At 44.6% G+C, this 16,978-nt stretch overlaps 1 protein-coding gene across 1 annotated transcript in view; it reads right to left on the bottom strand.

Annotated features, from left to right (window-relative positions):
• LOC112244677 (Cbl proto-oncogene, E3 ubiquitin protein ligase) overlaps window positions 1–16,978 on the bottom strand; it is a 54,836-nt gene that overhangs the window by 22,389 nt on the left and 15,469 nt on the right. The window contains exons 3-4 of the mRNA XM_024412405.2: window positions 2,334–2,480; window positions 1,615–1,771 (exon numbers count right to left, since the gene is read on the bottom strand). Coding sequence (XP_024268173.1) covers window positions 1,615–1,771; window positions 2,334–2,480 — 304 coding nt within the window. The remainder of the gene's footprint in view (window positions 1–1,614; window positions 1,772–2,333; window positions 2,481–16,978) is intronic.

Raw genomic sequence — 16,978 nt, 5'->3', positions numbered from 1 at the left:
ATGGGAGAGACGAAGGTCGAGAGCCCAGTCAGTACGGGAGTTGTAGCGATGAGACAAGATAGTACTAACAATTGGATACCACGAAATTGGGGAGAAAAAGGGGGTAAAATTCTCGAATAAAAATAAATAATCAATCAATCATAATCACTAGTTAACTACACATGGTTGATGATATTACTAGTTTATCTAGCGTGTCCTGTATTGCATATAATCGATGCGGTGCGCATTCGTGAAAAAGGACTGTTGTTGCTCCAACGTATACCTAAACATAAACATCAATGCCTTTCTTAAAATCAATACACAGAAGTATGTATTTTTAAACCTGCATATTTAGCTAAAAGAAATTCAGGTTAACAGGCAATATTAACCAGGTGAAAATGTGTCACTTCTCTTGCATTCATTGCACGCAGAGTCAGGGTATATGCAACAGTTTGGGCCGCCTGGCTCGTTGCGGACTAATTTGCCAGAATTTTATGTAATTATCGCATAACATTGAAGGTCGTGCAATCTAACAGGAATATTTAGACTTATGGATGCCACCTGTTAGTGAAATACGGAACCGTTCTGTATTTTATCTGAAAGAATAAACGTTTTGTTTTCGAGATTATGTTATCCGGATTCGACCATATTAATGACCAAAGGCTCGTATTTCTGTGTGTTATTATGTTATAATTAAGTCTATGATTTGATATTTGATAGAGCAGTCTGACTGAGCGGTGGTAGGCAGCAGCAGGTTCGTAAGCATTCATTCAAACAGCAGTTTCGTGCATTTTGCCAGCAGCTCTTCTCAATGCGTCCAGCATTGAGCTGTTTATGACTTCAAGCCTATCAACTCCCGAGATTAGGCTGGTGTAACCGATGTGAAATGGCTAGCTAGTTAGCGGGGTTCGCACTAATAGCATTCCAAACGTCACTCGCTCTGAGACTTGGAGTAGTTGTTCCCCTTGCTCTGCATGGGTAACGCTGCTTTGAGGGTGGCTGTTGTCGATGTGTTCCTGGTTCGAGCCCAGGTAGGAGCGAGGAGAGGGGCGGAAGCTATACTGTTACACTGGCAATACTAAAGTGCCTATAAGAACATCTAATAGTCAAAAGGTATATGAAATACAAATCGTAGAGAGAGAAATAGTCCTATAATTCCTATAATAACTACAACCTAAAACTTCTTACCTGGGAATATTGAAGACTCATGTTAAAAGGAACCACCAGCTTTCATATGTTCTCATGTTCTGAGCAAGGAACTTAAACGTTAGCTGTCTTACATGGCACATATTGCACTTTTACTTTCTTCACCAACACTTTGTTTTTGCATTATTTAAACCAAATTGAACATGTTTCATTATTTATTTGAGGCTAAATTGATTAAGTATTATATTAAATTAAAATAAGTGTTCATTCAGTATTGTTGTAATTGTCATTATTACAAATACATTTTTTATTTAGTCTATGTTATTAAATCGGCCGATTAATCGGTGCAGGGTTTTTTTTTTTTTTGGGGGGCCTCCAATAATCGGTATCGGCGTTGAAAAATCATAATCGGTCGACCTCTAATCCAAGCTCATGTACGTGTGTGTTTGCGTGCGTCCATGTGTGTGTGCATGTGAGTGTAGGCCCGACCTGGAAGAGCCTGGTGAAGATATCAAACTCGAAGACGGAGATGTAGTCATTGCAGGCGAGGTCGATGGTGGACTTGAGGGCCATGGCTTCCAGGCCCGAGCTGATAGGGTGGAACTCGTGCAGTGCCTGCCGGAACACCTTCCAAGGCACTATCGTCCTGAAAACACATCAGGACAACATGTTTACTATACTATACCCATTGAGCCGAACAAGCAACATTGATGCAGTTTAAACCTTCCCTGTTATTGCACTTACAATGTCCGATCCCACTTCTGATTTGACCCTTAATATGGACGTTCCAAAAATGCCATTGGCTACAGTGCAATAATAGTGTTCAGGGCAGGGGTCAGCAATGACATTAAGCCATGGCCCGATTCTGTTCTTTTTATGGACACATTTTCGTCAGGCCATATGAAATCTTGTGGGCTTAATTTGGCCAGTTCCTTTTCCTGGTTCTGGGTGTTTACGGTAACTGACAAAAATGTGACTAATAAAACAAGCATAGTAAACAAAAAAAATCTACTCAAGTAACTACTTCCTATCTTCTATCTAGTCTACCTCACATAACTTGAAAAGGTCGAAGCCATTTCTTTCTTCCTGTTTCCATCATGTGGTGCATAAATATATCCAGTCTTACCACTTAGATGTCAATACTTCCACCGTGACTAGCGAGCTTGCAGCAAATGTCTACTTTTTGCAGAGAGCAGAGGTGGACTCACTTGTCCCCAAACGATCTTCTCCAGAACTCGGCGGCGTCAGCCTTGGTGATTCGGAAGTTATCCCCCTGGAACAGGCCGTTGGGGAAGATGGCTTTGAGCTCGGCCAGCATGTGACTGAAGATCAGCGACAACTTGGTCAGGTTCCGTCTACAGAAGAGGAACAGAGAGAGAGAGTATTGTACAACTTCAGGTTAGATGGTTCCTCACCCTGAAAGTAGTCTTATGGGCCAGGAGAAAACTAACCCATGGATCGGTTGCCTTTAAATAGCCACTACACATATCAGCTAACTTTAGCCACCGATAGCAAACATGTCATGTTAACATGGCTTCGTAATTTCCACGCCACAACATAGAAGCCAGGGGCTGAGCTTCATGGTGGAAGCTGAGAGAGAGAGAGAGAGCGCCAGGAGAGACCAGACCCCCATCATGCTACACATGCTAGCCAAGGCCCTGGATGTGCAAGCTGGGGTTTGATGGGCAGAAGGGAGGGGTGGTTGGAGGGAGGTGAGGCCACGACATGCCTGGTACATTTTTCTGATTCCAGCCGCCCCTGGGCACATGAGCAGCGAGGTGGGGCAGACGGGCAAGCGCAGCGGCGGCAGGGGGGGGAGAAAGTGGGAAAGAAAAGCGCGTGATTTACGGGATAGCACAGTGAGGGATTGTGCGAGGCTCTTGGGGCCGGAGAAATTGACATGCACAAGAGAGCGCGAGTGTGGCGGCAGCAGCGTCGTCACAGCTGCCTCCAACCAGATTCTCCCTCTCCTCTCACTCCACAATGCCAGCACAGAGGAAGGGTGGGGAAGGGAAGGGTGGGGAGAGAGAGAGGAGAGGACAGACTGAAGATGAGCTCAAAAAGACAGTGAGGAGTGAGGATACAGACACCCTGACAAAGTGTGTGAGTTGAGTGTGTGTGTGGGGGCATTTCTCACACTCAACTGTAAAAGCGAGAAGAGAAAGAATATTTTTTGTGAATGGCTTTCCAGCTAAGCCTTAGAGCGAGTGAGGCATTCTATCTGCCCCGCTGGAAATCAGTCCTGCGCCGCTTCCCCTCGTCGCAACCTTGGCAAAACTCAGCCTGTCTTACTAATCAATTCTCTTATTCCTCCTTTACACTTCCCAGTTTTTTTATTTATTTTTAAATGCATCAAGAAAATGGACTTAAGATAAATTAACAATTTATTTTCCACTGGAAAAGTATGCCAATGAGTGCCCACATTTCAAGAAGGGGAAGTCCTGTGGGCATTACCGCCCCTAGCTAACAGAGTAGGCTGTGATGGCAAACAGAAAGCGTAAATTGGAGTCACGTTCACACACATAAGCGCGCGTGCACAAACATGGTTTCTGTGAGGGTAGTCTTGCATTGCCATACTGCCTCCCTTAGAGGTCTGGAGAATTTTGTATTGCAAAAATGGTATGAACGGTTTCCCAGCCACCCTCGCGCACTGTTGAATCTACAACACTTATCTAGTAAACACATTGAGTTCTGCCCAAGCAAGGCATTTGATATGCTGTGCGGCATCACTGATTTACACCGGGTGTCCACCTCATTTAGCGTTTTTTTTTTGTTGCCATGAACTACCCCAGTCTTCCAGTTTTAGGGAAGCCTGGTTCTTGACAAGTCTAGTGTGAGGGCATTGCTCTGTAGGTGGAAAAGTGCCCTCGGTGAAGCACACCTGCGCTCAGTCGTTGTGTGTGTGTGTGTGTGTGTGTGTGGTCACCATTAAGTGAAACGTTCTATAAAACAATGAGTTACTGTCAATCTGAGAGTGATATTGTAGCTTATGAGTTTACAGTGTGTGTGTGTGTGATTTCTTTCCTCATATCTCTGACTAGGGTAGGACTCTTGCTATGTATTTCTCTGTGCGACTGGGCATGGCACCAATGCTACAAGGAGAGGCAAGGGAGCCCTAACCCTTAAATGCATTGCCTGTATGTTGACTGATACAGAGACCAGCCTAGTGGACAGTGGAGTAGACACATATCCTTCCTGTTTGGCCCTGTCCGGGGGTGACCTCGGATGGGGCCACAGTGTCTCCTGACCCCTCCTGTCTCAGCCTCTAGTATTTATGCTGCAGTAGTTTATGTGTCGGGGGGCTGGGGTCAGTTTGTTATATCTGGAGTACCTCTCCTGTCCTATTCGGTGTCCTGTGTGAATCTAAGTGTGCGTTCTCTAATTCTCTCCTTCTCTCTTTCTTTCTCTCTCTCGGAGGACCTGAGCCCTAGGACCTGAGCTCCAGGACTACCTGACATGATGACTCCTTGCTGTCCCCAGTCCACCTGGCCATGCTGCTGTTCCAGTTTCAACTGACCTGAGCCCTAGGACCATGCCCCAGGACTACCTGACATGATGACTCCTTGCTGTCCCCAGTCCACCTGGCCATGCTGCTGCTCCAGTTTCAACTTCCACCTGACTGTGCTGCTGCTCCAGTTTCAACTGTTCTGCCTTATTATTATTCGACCATGCTGGTCATTTATGAACATTTGAACATCTTGGCCATGTTCTGTTATAATCTCCACCCGGCACAGCCAGAAGAGGACTGGCCACCCCACATAGCCTGGTTCCTCTCTAGGTTTCTTCCTAGGTTTTGGCCTTTCTAGGGAGTTTTTCCTAACCACCGTGCTTCTACACCTGCATTGCTTGCTGTTTGGGGTTTTAGGCTGGGTTTCTGTACAGCACTTTGAGATATCAGCTGATGTATGAAGGGCTATATAAATAATTTGATTTGATTTGATTTGACACACTGCTTAGTCGACACACTCCTATAAGAGGGCAAGGTGGTGCTATTAAAACATTGTTTAGAATCCTCTCAAGTGCATATGGGCTCCCGAGTGGCGCAGCGGTCTAAGGCACTGCATCTCAGTGCAAGGGGCGTCACTGCAGTCCCTGGTTCGAATCCAGGCTGCATCACATCCGGCCGTGAATGGGATTCCCACAGGGCGGCGCACAATTGGCACAGCGCCGTCTGGGTTTGGCTGGGGTAGGCCGGCATTGTAAATAAAAACTTGTTCTTAATGGACTTGCCGAGTTAAATCAAATAAAAATAGGCTTGTCCTATACTCCTCTCCTCTGTCTGTATGTGGCATCTGCTCTAACTCAAAACCAGTGTACACAGATACAAACAACAGCACCCAACAAAAGTTCAAGTTAGAAATATCTGACAAACTACACCAACTCACAAATACATCCCTTTATTATTTATGTCCATTCCTTTTCCTCTGAAAAACCCAAGGACATCATTAGCCGGAGAGAGAGGGAGAGAAAGAGAGTATGTTTCTGAGTAAATGCAACCTCAGTGAGTGGGCTGCTGGGTGTTTTGCTAACCCCGGCATGGCATTTCTTTCTGCGTTCAAAATGGCACACTACTCCCCATATAGTGAACTACTTTCAATGGCCAAAAGTATTGCACTATATAGGGAAAATGGTGTCACTTGGGACGCAGACCTTTTCTTATTCTGCATGTGCTAGTTAACCCGCAGATACATATGCCACCTCAATCCAGCGCTGCCTCGACAATGGAGTATAGATCCTCGCCGTTACCACGGGGATGAGCCAAGCTCTCCCTGGATACGTCGCTGACCTCTGACCTGCAGCTGGCTGCTCCCTTCTCCCTTCCCATTTACGGTTTTCTGAGATAGACCGCGTTAAGGCCAATCTGAAGATGGTGCTGGCTAAAGCTATAACTGGCGAGTGTAGAGAGTATAGAGATATTGTTATCCCTGTCGGCACCAACAATGTTAGGTTGAAACAGTCAGAGGTCACCAAGCACAACATAGCTTCAGCGTGTAAATCAGCTAGAAAGATGTGTCGGCATCTAGTAATTGTCTCTGGCCCCCTCCCAGTTAGGGGGAGTGATGAGCTCTACAGCAGTCTCACAACTCAGTCGCTGGTTGAAAACTCTTTTCTGCCCCTCCCAAAAGATAGAGTTTGTAGCCAATTGGTCCTCTTTCTGGGACTCACCCACAAATAGGACCAAGCCTGGCCTGCTGAGGAGTGACGGACTCCATCCTAGCTGGAGGGGTGCTCTCATCTTATCTACCAACATAGACAGGGCTCTAACTCCACAATGAAATAGGGTGCAGGCCAGGCAGCAGGCTGTTAGCCAGCCTGCCAGCTTATTAGAGTCTGCCACTAGCACAGTCAGTGTAGTCAGCTCAGCTATCCCCATTGAGACCGCATCTGTGCAATTTTATTACGTTTGCAATCGCAACAAATATTCTGCTCAGACCCCAACCAAGGAGCATCAAAAGTCGTGCTATAAATTCTCAGACAACACAAAGATTCCTTGATGCCCTTCCAGACTCCCTCTGCCTACCCAAGGATGTCAGAGGACAAAAATCAGTTAACCACCTAACTGAGGAACTCAATTTAACCTTGATGCAGTTGCACCCCTAAAAACTAAAACCATTTCTCATAAGAAACTAGCTCCCTGGTATACAGAAAATACCCAAACTCTGAAGCAAGCTTCCAGAAAATTGGAACGGAAATGGCGCCACACCAAACTGGAAGTCTTCTGACTAGCTTGAAAAGACAGTACCATGCAGTATCGAAGAGCCCTTACTGCTGCTCGATCATCCTATTTTTCCAACTTAATTGAGGAAAATAAGACCAATCCGAAATGTATTTTTGATACTGTCGCAAAGCTAACTAAAAAGCAGCATTCCCCAAGTGAGGATGGCTTTCACTTCAGCAGTAATAAATTCATGAACTTCTTTGAGGAAAAGATCATGATCATTAGAAAGCAAATTACGGACTCCTCTTTAAATCTGCGTATTCCTTCAAAGCTCAGCTGTCCTGAGTCTGCACAACTCTGCCAGGACTTAGGATCAAGAGAGACACTCAAGTGTTTTAGTACTATATCTCTTGACACAATGATGAAAATAATCATGGCCTCTAAACCTTCAAGCTGCATACTGGACCCTATTCCAACTAAACTACTGAAAGAGCTGCTTCCTGTGCTTGGCCCTCCTATGTTGAACATAATAAATGGCTCTCTATCCACCGGATGTGTACCAAACTCACTAAAAAAGTGGCAGTAATAAATCCTCTCTTGAAAAAGCCAAACTTTGACCCACAAAATACTTAAAAACGAATCGGCCGATATCGAATCTTCCATTCCTCTCAAAAACTTTAGAAAAAGCTGTTGCGCAGCAACTCACTGCCTTCCTGAAGACAAACAATGCATACAAAATACTTCAGTCTGGTTTTAGACCCCATCATAGCACTGAGACTGCACTTGTGAAGGTGGTAAATTACCTTTTAATGGCGTCAGACCGAGGCTCTGCATGTGTCCTCGTGCTCCTAGACCTTAGTGCTGCTTTTGATACCATCGATCACCACATTCTTTTGGAGAGATTGGAAACCCAAATTGGTCTACACGGACAAGTTCTGGCCTGGTTTAGATCTTATCTGTCGGAAAGATATGTTTGTCTTTGTGAATGGTTTGTCCTCTGACAAATCAACTGTAAATTTCGGTGTTCCTCAAGGTTCCGTTTTAGGACCACTATTGTTTTCACTATATATTTTACCTCTTGGGGATGTCATTCGAAAACATAATGTTAACTTTCACTGCTATGCGGATGACACACAGCTGTACATTTCAATGAAACATGGTGAAGCCTCAAAATTGCCCTCGAAGCCTGTGTTTCAGACATAAGGAAGTGGATGGCTGCAAACTTTTTACTTTTAAACTCGGACAAAACAGAGATGCTTGTTTTAGGTCCCAAGAAACAAAGAGATATTCTGTTGAATCTGACAATTAATCTTGATGGTTGTACAGTCGTCTCAAATAAAACTGTGAAGGACCTCGGCGTTACTCTGGACCTTAATCTTTCTTTTGACGAACATATCAAGACCGTTTCAAGAACAGCCTTTTCCATCTACGTAACATTGCAAAAATCAGAAACTTTCTGTCCAAAAAAATGATGCAGAAAAGTGAATCCATGGTTTTGTTACTTCTAGGTTAGACTACTGCAATGCATTACTTTCCGGCTACCCGGAAAAAGCACTAAATAAACTTCAGTTAGTGCTAAATATGGCTGCTAGAATCCTGACTTGAATCCAAAAATTTGATCATGTTGCTCCAGTGCTAGCCTCCCTACACTGGCTTCCTGTTAAAAGGCAAGGGCTGATTTCAAGGTTTTACTGCTAACCTACAAAGCATTACATGGGCTTGCTCCTACCTATATTTATGATTTGGTCCTGCCGTACATACCTACACGTACGCTATGGTCACAAGACCCAGGCCTCCTAATTGTCCCTAGAATTTCTAAGCAAACAGCTGGAGGCAGGGCTTTCTCCTATAGAGCTCAATTTTTCTGGAATGGTCTGCCTACTCATGTGAGAGACGCAGACTCTGTCTCAACCTTTAAGTCTTTACTGAAGACTCTTCAGTGGGTCATATGATTGAGTGTAGTCTGGCCCAGGAGTGTGAAGGTGAACGGAAAGGCTCTGGAGCAACGAACCGCCCTTGCTGTCTCTGCCTGGCCGGTTCCCCTCTCTCCACTGGGATTCTCTGCCTCTAACCCTATTACAGGAGCTGAGTCACTGGCTTACTGGTGCTCTTTCATGCTGTCCCTAGGAGGGGTGCGTCATTTGAGTGGGTTGAGTCACTGATGTTGTCTTCCTGTCTGGGTTGGCACCCCCCCTTGGGTTGTGCCGTGGCGGAGGTATTTGTGGGCTATACTCGGACTTGTCTCAGGATGGTAAGTTGGCGGTTGAAGATATCCCTCTAGTGGTGTGGGGGCTGTGCTCTGGCAAAGTGGGTGGGGTTATATCCTTCCTGTTTGGCCCTGTCCGGGGGTATCGTCGGATGGGGCCACAGTGTCTCCTGACCCCTCCTGTCTCAGCCTCCAGTATTTATGCTGCAGTAGTTTGTGTCGGGGGCTAGGGTCAGTTTGTTATATCTAGAGTTCTCCTGTCTTATTCGGTGTCCTGTGTGGATTTAAGTATGCTCTCTCTAATTCTCTCTTTCTTTCCATCTCTCGGAGGACCTGAGCCCTAGGACCATGCCTCGGGACTACCTGGCATGATGACTCCTTGCTGTCCCCAGTCCACCTGGCCGTGCTGCTGCTCCAGTTTCAACTGTTCTGCCTGCGGCTATGGAGGCCTGACCTGTTCACCGGACGTGCTACCTGTCCCAGACCTGCTGTTTTCAACTCCCTAGAGACAGCAGGATTGATAGAGACCCTCTTCATGATCGGCTATGAAAAGCCAACTGACATTTACTCCTGAGGTGCTGACTTGCTGCACCCTCGACAACTACTGTGATTATTATTATTTGACCATGCTGGTCATTTATGAACATTTGAACATCTTGGCCATGTTCTGTTATAATCTCCACCTGGCACAGCCAGAAGAGGACTGGCCACCCCTCATAGCCTGGTTCCTCTCTAGGTTTCTTCCTAGGTTTTGGCCTTTCTAGGGAGTTTTTCCTAGCCACCGTGCTTCTACACCTGCATTGCTTGCTGTTTGGGGTTTTAGGCTGGGTTTCGGTACAGCAGTTTGAGATATCAGCTGATGTAAGAAGGGCTATATAAATAAATTTGATTTGAAAGCGAGCAAGTTAAAGCCGCGGACCACTTGAAGCCAATTACTGGACGGACGGTCTGGGGGACTAAATGACAGTGGCTGGGGCACTACACACATTAGGCCTACATGACATTAGGGGAGGGGTGGTGGTGGCGCAGGGGCTAAGGCCTTCACTGCATCTCAGTACAATGTAGCCAGTCAGTCTGTGAACCAGGCTGCATCACACCCAGCAACAAGAGTTCCCAAGCCATATTGAAACTTCTACACCTGCATTGCTGCTGATGGGGGAAAAACTGGGTTCCCCTTTCATCAGCAGTTTGAGATATAACATTGAAGGGCTAAATTTGATTTGCACCAGATCAAGTTAAAACAGCAGACCACTTGCAAGCCTGATAAAGACTGGAAGACACGGTCTGGGGGACTAAATGACAGTGGCTGGGGCACTACACACATTAGGCCTACATGACATTAGGGGAGGGGTGGTGGGGGGGGGTAGGCCTTCTCTCAACGCAATACAATGTAGCCATCAGTCTGTGAACTAGGATCCTCAACACCCAGCAACAAGAGTACGCCACAATACTCATATTGAAACTTCGACAGAAAAAAGAAAAGGTGTTGTGTTGCCTCTGTGTGCGTGTTTGTAATTGCGTGCATATATGTGTACGTGCCTGTGTGCGTCTGTGTGTGCGTCCGTGTGTCAGGTTAGGGGTGATGTGGAAGCCAGTGTAACTCAAGCTGAAACATCAGCCTGGGAAGTGCATTTCCATTCACAGCAACGCTAACAGCTTGGCCTGTATGTGGCATGATGTGTGAAGGCCAGTCAGTAAAAAGGGTGTGTCCGAAATGGCCCGCTATTCACTGCACTGCGTGATCTAAATTAGGGAATAGAACAGTCAGCGGCTCTCGTCTGTTTCAGTTCCATGGGAAACAATAAAGAATATGAAAGTTAGTCATAAATAGGAGTGTGAATGGTTAAACGAAATTGGGATCCTTAACGTTAAGAAAAACCCGTAACTGAAAAAAATCCGTAAAATCAGGGCTCAGTTATCACAAATCATATGATTTTCCGTGTTATCGCCGCCTAACTCGACAATATGCTATAAAGGCCTGTGGAAAGTTGTGTAATTTAAATAAAAACCAGAGGAAGAGGCGAACTTAAGGCTACTTTGGTGAATTTGTGAGGCATGCAAGACATTGCGAGATACAGATTACCAAGACATATGCGCCCGTTTCTTTCCACCTGCCACCTCGCGCTGGTTCGCCTGGTCTTTCTCTTATCTAATGATGCGAGTACGTGTTCAGTCTTCGGTCTGTTGCGTGTAGAATATCCTAGCCGCAAGACACTAAGCCAAGAAATTGTCATAGCAGGATTTCGTATAAGTGTACGGGTTAGAGTCCGCCTCCTCGAAAGCAGCAGCTCTGCCCTTTAGCTCAGTGCGGATGTTGCCTGTAATGCATGGCTTCTGGATGGGGATGTACTGTGGGGACGACGTCATCGATGCACTTATTGACGAAGCCAGTGATTGATGTGGTGTACTCCTCAATGTCATCGGATGAATCCCGGAACATATTCCAGTCACTGCTAGCAAAACAGTTCTGTAGCTTAGCATCTGCATCGTCTGGCCATTTTGGTATTGAGCAAGTCACTGGTAGTTTTTGCTTGTAAGCAGGAATCAGGAGGATAGAATTATGGTCAGATTTGCCAAATGGAGGGCGAGCTTTGTATGTGTGGAGTAAAGGTGGTCTAGGGTTTTTTTTCCCGTCGTTGGTAGAAATGAGGTAAAACTGATTTAAGTTTTTCTGCATTAAAGTCCCTGGCCACTATGAGTGCCAACTCTGGATGAGCATTTTCTTGTTTGCATATGGCCTTATACAGCTCGTTGAGTGTGGTTTTAGTGCCAGCATCGGTTTGTATTGGTAAATAGACAGCTACGAGAAATATAGATGCAATCTCTAGGTAAATATAGTGCGGTCTACAGCTTATCACGAGATACTCTACCTCAGGTGAGCAAAATCTCAAGAATTCCTTGATACAAATAGACACAGACCGCCACCCCTCGTCTTACCAGAGGCAGCTGTTCCATCTTGCCGATGCACGGAAAACCCAGGCTACACCAGGGGTCGGCAACCTTTTCCACTTGGAGTGCCAACTTATCTTACCATTTCTACCGATCTGCATGCCAGTTATGATTTTTATATGCACATTTTTCGTGAAAAAAATATCTAAAATGTAACATGCAAAAATGTCAAAGATTTTACTGAGTTCATAAGGAAATCAGTCAATTGAAATAAAGTAATTAGGCCCTATTCTATGGATTTCACATGGTATGGGCGCAGCCAATCAGAATGAGTTTTCCCCCACAAAAGGGCTTTATTGCAGACAGAAATGCACCACTCAGCACCCCCTCAGACAATCCCGCAGGTGAGAAATGAACATTAAATTCTTTGGCAACAACTGTGGTGGACATTCCTGCAGTCAGCATGCCAGTCAGTCAGCACGCTCACTCAAAACTTGGGCCATCCATGGTATTGTGTTGTGTGACAAAACCGCACATTTTAGAGTAGCCTTTTATTGCCCCCAGCACAAGGTGCACCTGTGTAATGACAATGCTGTTTAATCAACTTCTTGACATGCCACACCTGTCAGACGGATGGATTATCTTGGCAAATGAGAAATGCTCACTAACAGGGATGTAAACAAATTTGTTGTCAATATTTGAGAGAAATAAGCTTTTTGTGCAAATGGAACATTTCCGGTATCTTTTATTTCAGCTCATGAAACATGGGACCAACACCTTACATATTGCACTTATATATTTTTTCAGTGTAACAAAGTCTTCGAATCTCAAAATAAATTATCATGTGGTTAATCAAAATGATTTTAAAAAATTACTTCTATAGCCATTGCCAACTACGTAAAAAATAGCATATATAAATAAAAACATTGCAGCCTGGAGGTAGAAAATATCCTGATTTAAACATAAATATCCTATAAATCACATTGGCTAGGCATGACCTATCTGCAAAGAACTTGAAACACTGTATCAACTATTAACTTGGGGTCTGACCTAGCTACTGTAGCTCTAGCAAATTTGCAACATTGTATAAAATATTCTGGACAGACTGTGCAAGGAATAAGAAGTAATCAGGTAGGCCTATTTTATGACATTTCCACCATTTTCCCCCACGCTGAGTGGTTATCGAAAAGAGAGCTGGAAAGATTTTTCAAATAGGCTACATTGAGGGACCATTCTCAATGGGTGTAAAAACAGACTTTGTTCACTTGCTGTTTGGGGTGAAGTAAAAAATGACTGAGAAGTTCCACAGTGGTGGTGAGTTAAGACAATCAGAAATACTAATCAGATCCCCAAATGGGCACATTTATAGGCCTACATTTACACACAGGCCAGGCAGGCATACATCTATGTGTAATGTGGTGCGTGTCTTTCCTCAACACTGACAAGATCGCTTCAAACAAACGACAATGACAACTATTTATATAGTATGTATAAGCTTGGAAGCAGAAGCCTAAGCGTTGTTGTTCAGTAGTTTACTTCGATTATGGGAGGGGCATGGTAGGGTTAGAAAGTAAAGGCAAAATATATATTTTTTAAAGTGTGTGTGTATATATATATATATATATATATATATATATATGTGTGTATTTGCAAAAAAATGTATGGGGGATTGGAAGTGATACAGACAATTACATTGACATATATATAATATGTCAATGAATAAATTAACAACTCCTAAATGGAATGAAATGAACTAAAACTAGTGTAGCCTAGGTTGTGCGGTCTGCAAATGTGTCCACCGAAACAAAGAAAACAGTAAAAGACTGTAATCAAAATATATTTAATGCATTAACAGAAATTACCGTAACCAAACAAGCATTATAGATTAGAAATTATGGGAATTAACGGTAAATGTACTACTGGTGATACTGGTGCGCCATCCCGCAGCGTCCGCAATGGATAAGTCAACTGAGACAGGTGTCTCATGCGCAATAAAATATTTATATATTTATATTTTGGACTGCTCTACAATTTAAAAAAATAAATCTTGGTCGACCAACAGCCTGTCCACCAAACAACAGACCAGTTGACTAAATGGGGTCAGCCCTCCCTGTACGGCAATACTTTGAGAAGTTAAATGAGAAGGATATGCAAACTTTGCGAGGTGGAATTGAGGTACAGGTGCAATGTGTAACTCTCTGAAAGGGACTCGGACACAAACCATTGCTGGAAGCAATACAGCTGTATTGGAATTTTAAGATTTTTTTCTTATTGAAAACGTTAAATGTTTTCCCATTTGTCACATCACTAGTCAGAAACCAACCACAAACCTTCTGTCTGATCTTACAGAACCCATCATGAAATAGCCTCACATTTCAGACAGAACAGTTATATAAAAGCATGAATGGTGTATGAATGAATGAAGTGGCAAAGAATATGTAAAATTCAGCAGCCCAAAACACAGATAAGCAGACAATGAGTGACGCTACAGTATGCATTATGCAAATGCAGGCTATATCACATTCACTGCAAGCACTCCAAAAATGTACACATCCTTTTTGCATGATATTGTTATCCGACAGTGCATTTCCCTATTGCTAGAACTGATCCGTTCACATAGACCTTTGCCAGCAGATAAGATGGGAGAGATAGTCAAAGCCAATAGCCTGCTCCTGAGAGAGAAACTATTGTTTCACCAGCAGGCTGTCTGCCCGTCTAGTCAGACACATTTATAGAAAATGGGAAGTCATACTTTATCTTAGGCCAGAGCTTTGAGGGACAAATTTAGCAACTGGCACAAGTGCCCTTTGCAAACACAGTGATGGTCATGGTACGAATGCTGGAAGGGACATGAATACCACAGAGTTCCAGCAGCATAGATAGGAGGCAGAGAAGCCCCTTTAGATAGCAACTACATACTGTAATGACAACCGTTTGGTCAACATTCTCAAAAGCTATCAAAATAAACCATTTGCAAATCATTTCTTTGTCTTATTTAGAGAAGAGATCGAACATGTCAGAGTAAAGGTGGTTTTAGAAGAGACGGACACAACAAAAGGGGTTGTGTGAGCCACCGAGGCACTTGCAGACTGGCTTGAGACTGCCAGGTGCAAGAAGATATGAGAGGCTAGCTCTTCCTCTGTCTGCAGAGAGAAAGGATGGCATAGAGACGGTGTGGGTGTCTGCAGACGTGAGGAAGAAGAAGTAGGAGGCCCAGGGCCAACCACGCAGATCCTTCTCCCAACGTCACTGGGGTGTCACCATCTGCAATACCCTCAGCTGTAACCAGCGGAGGCTGCAACAGGCAGCAGGAGGCTGTGACGGGGACACATGAACATAGAGGGAGTGTCCTTCCTCTTATGTTGATCTGAGCACGTTCAAATCTAACTAGGCCGGGATCATGGGCATGCGGTGGAGGGAAAGAAGGATGAGAGGGCAGGCCCGCTAAAAAGGAAAGCCGGACTCTCGTTCTGGTTTCCTGCCCCGTGGACATGAAAACGGCGACAGGAGTTAAAATGACAGCCGCGCCGCGGACTACAGACACCGGGACTACTCTCCTCTTGGCAGCATCCCAAATGGCACCCCATTCCCTACATAGTGCAATACTTTTGACTAAATCCGCATAGGCCCTGGTTAAAGGTAGTGCACTATATAGGGAGTAGGATGCCATTTGAGGCCCTTCCTCTCCCCTTAGGATATATTAACCACCAGCAGTCAGGATGGCTCGCTTGTCATGGGCTTAGTCAAGAAAGCCAGATCAACCAGCAAAGCTCAGGGAGGTCAGAACGATATCTGGATATAGGGGAGGTAGGAAGTGCCTGTTTTCTGCACACATCGACTCCATACTCAGCCTGGACTTTGCGGTTATAGACAGGCTAGTGTTTGTTGTGCACCCTCCCCCTCTCCCTCTTTGAGCAGGTTAGAAAATGGAATTAGCTGGCCTGTGAGAAACAGGAAAAGGAAGCTCGCAGGCTACCGGGAAGAAACTGTGGGGCACACAGTTTGTGACTGTGTGTCACTGTTAATAATTAGGTCCCTTCTCGCAGACAACACCTCGCCCCCTCACACAGCAGCGTTGCAGCTAGACTCCCATGTCAGACCACCGCCGCACAAAAAGCGGAACTCAAATTAGCACAAGGTTGGGCTTTCAGTCTACTGTGGTTGTGGTAATCAACCAGCAATACAGTCAGAACACTGAATGCAAAGTTCACACTCCTGGGAACAATTCAAATATATATATATATATAATAATAATAATAATTTAACCTTTTATTTAACTTGGCAAGTCAGTTAAGAACAAATTCAACAAATTCAAGTCAGTTAAAAGAACAAAATTTACAATGACTGCCCAGCCAAACCCGGGCGGGGTCGAACCAGGGTCTGTAGTGATGCCTCTAGCACTGAGATGCAGTGCCTTAGACCGCTGCGTCACTCGGGAGCCTATGGGGGCTCTGTGTCTGTGTACAAGAGAAGCAAAAACGATTTGTACTGCTCAAATCTAAATATGGAGGGCTGGACGCCAAAATTAAAATAAACAGAAGAGTACATTTAGCGGGGGTAATAGTGGCAAAATCTGCATTGCATCTCAGCACCACATCCACCCACTCTATCGCTCTTTGTACTGCAAATGGTCCAAGGAGAAACGACCATGTAATCATCACATATCATTCATAACTACCATCCACCATTTTTCACTAAATGGTGCTCAATCTTTAACAACCAGAGGAAAGGGAATAGCTCACATTATGTCGATACAGGAAACTGTTTCAGTCGAGTCTGAAGCTAACAGTGTATCAAATTGTTTCAACCATCTCCATCCTGTCCAGAAGGAAAGAGAGTGGTAAAGTAGGGCTTTATAGTGCGACCATTTTAAATCGCATACGCCCCTAAATATTTAACTACGTGACATGGAATTTCAATTTAGGAGCTTTAGCTTTAGTACCTCAAATATTTCCCATTGTGCTCCTAAATGGAGAGGGTAGTAAGTTTTAAGTTCCTCGGCGTACACATCACAGACAAACTGAATTGGTCCACCCACACAGATAGCATCGTGAAGAAGGTGCAGCAGCGCCTCTTCAACCTCAGGAGGCTGAAGAAAT

The sequence above is a fragment of the Oncorhynchus tshawytscha genome, linkage group LG13 (genome assembly GCF_018296145.1).
Source record: "Oncorhynchus tshawytscha isolate Ot180627B linkage group LG13, Otsh_v2.0, whole genome shotgun sequence".
Lineage (NCBI taxonomy): Eukaryota > Metazoa > Chordata > Actinopteri > Salmoniformes > Salmonidae > Oncorhynchus > Oncorhynchus tshawytscha.
The sequence above is the reverse complement of the archived record's forward strand: the minus strand, read 5'-3'. Positions and strand labels throughout refer to the sequence as shown.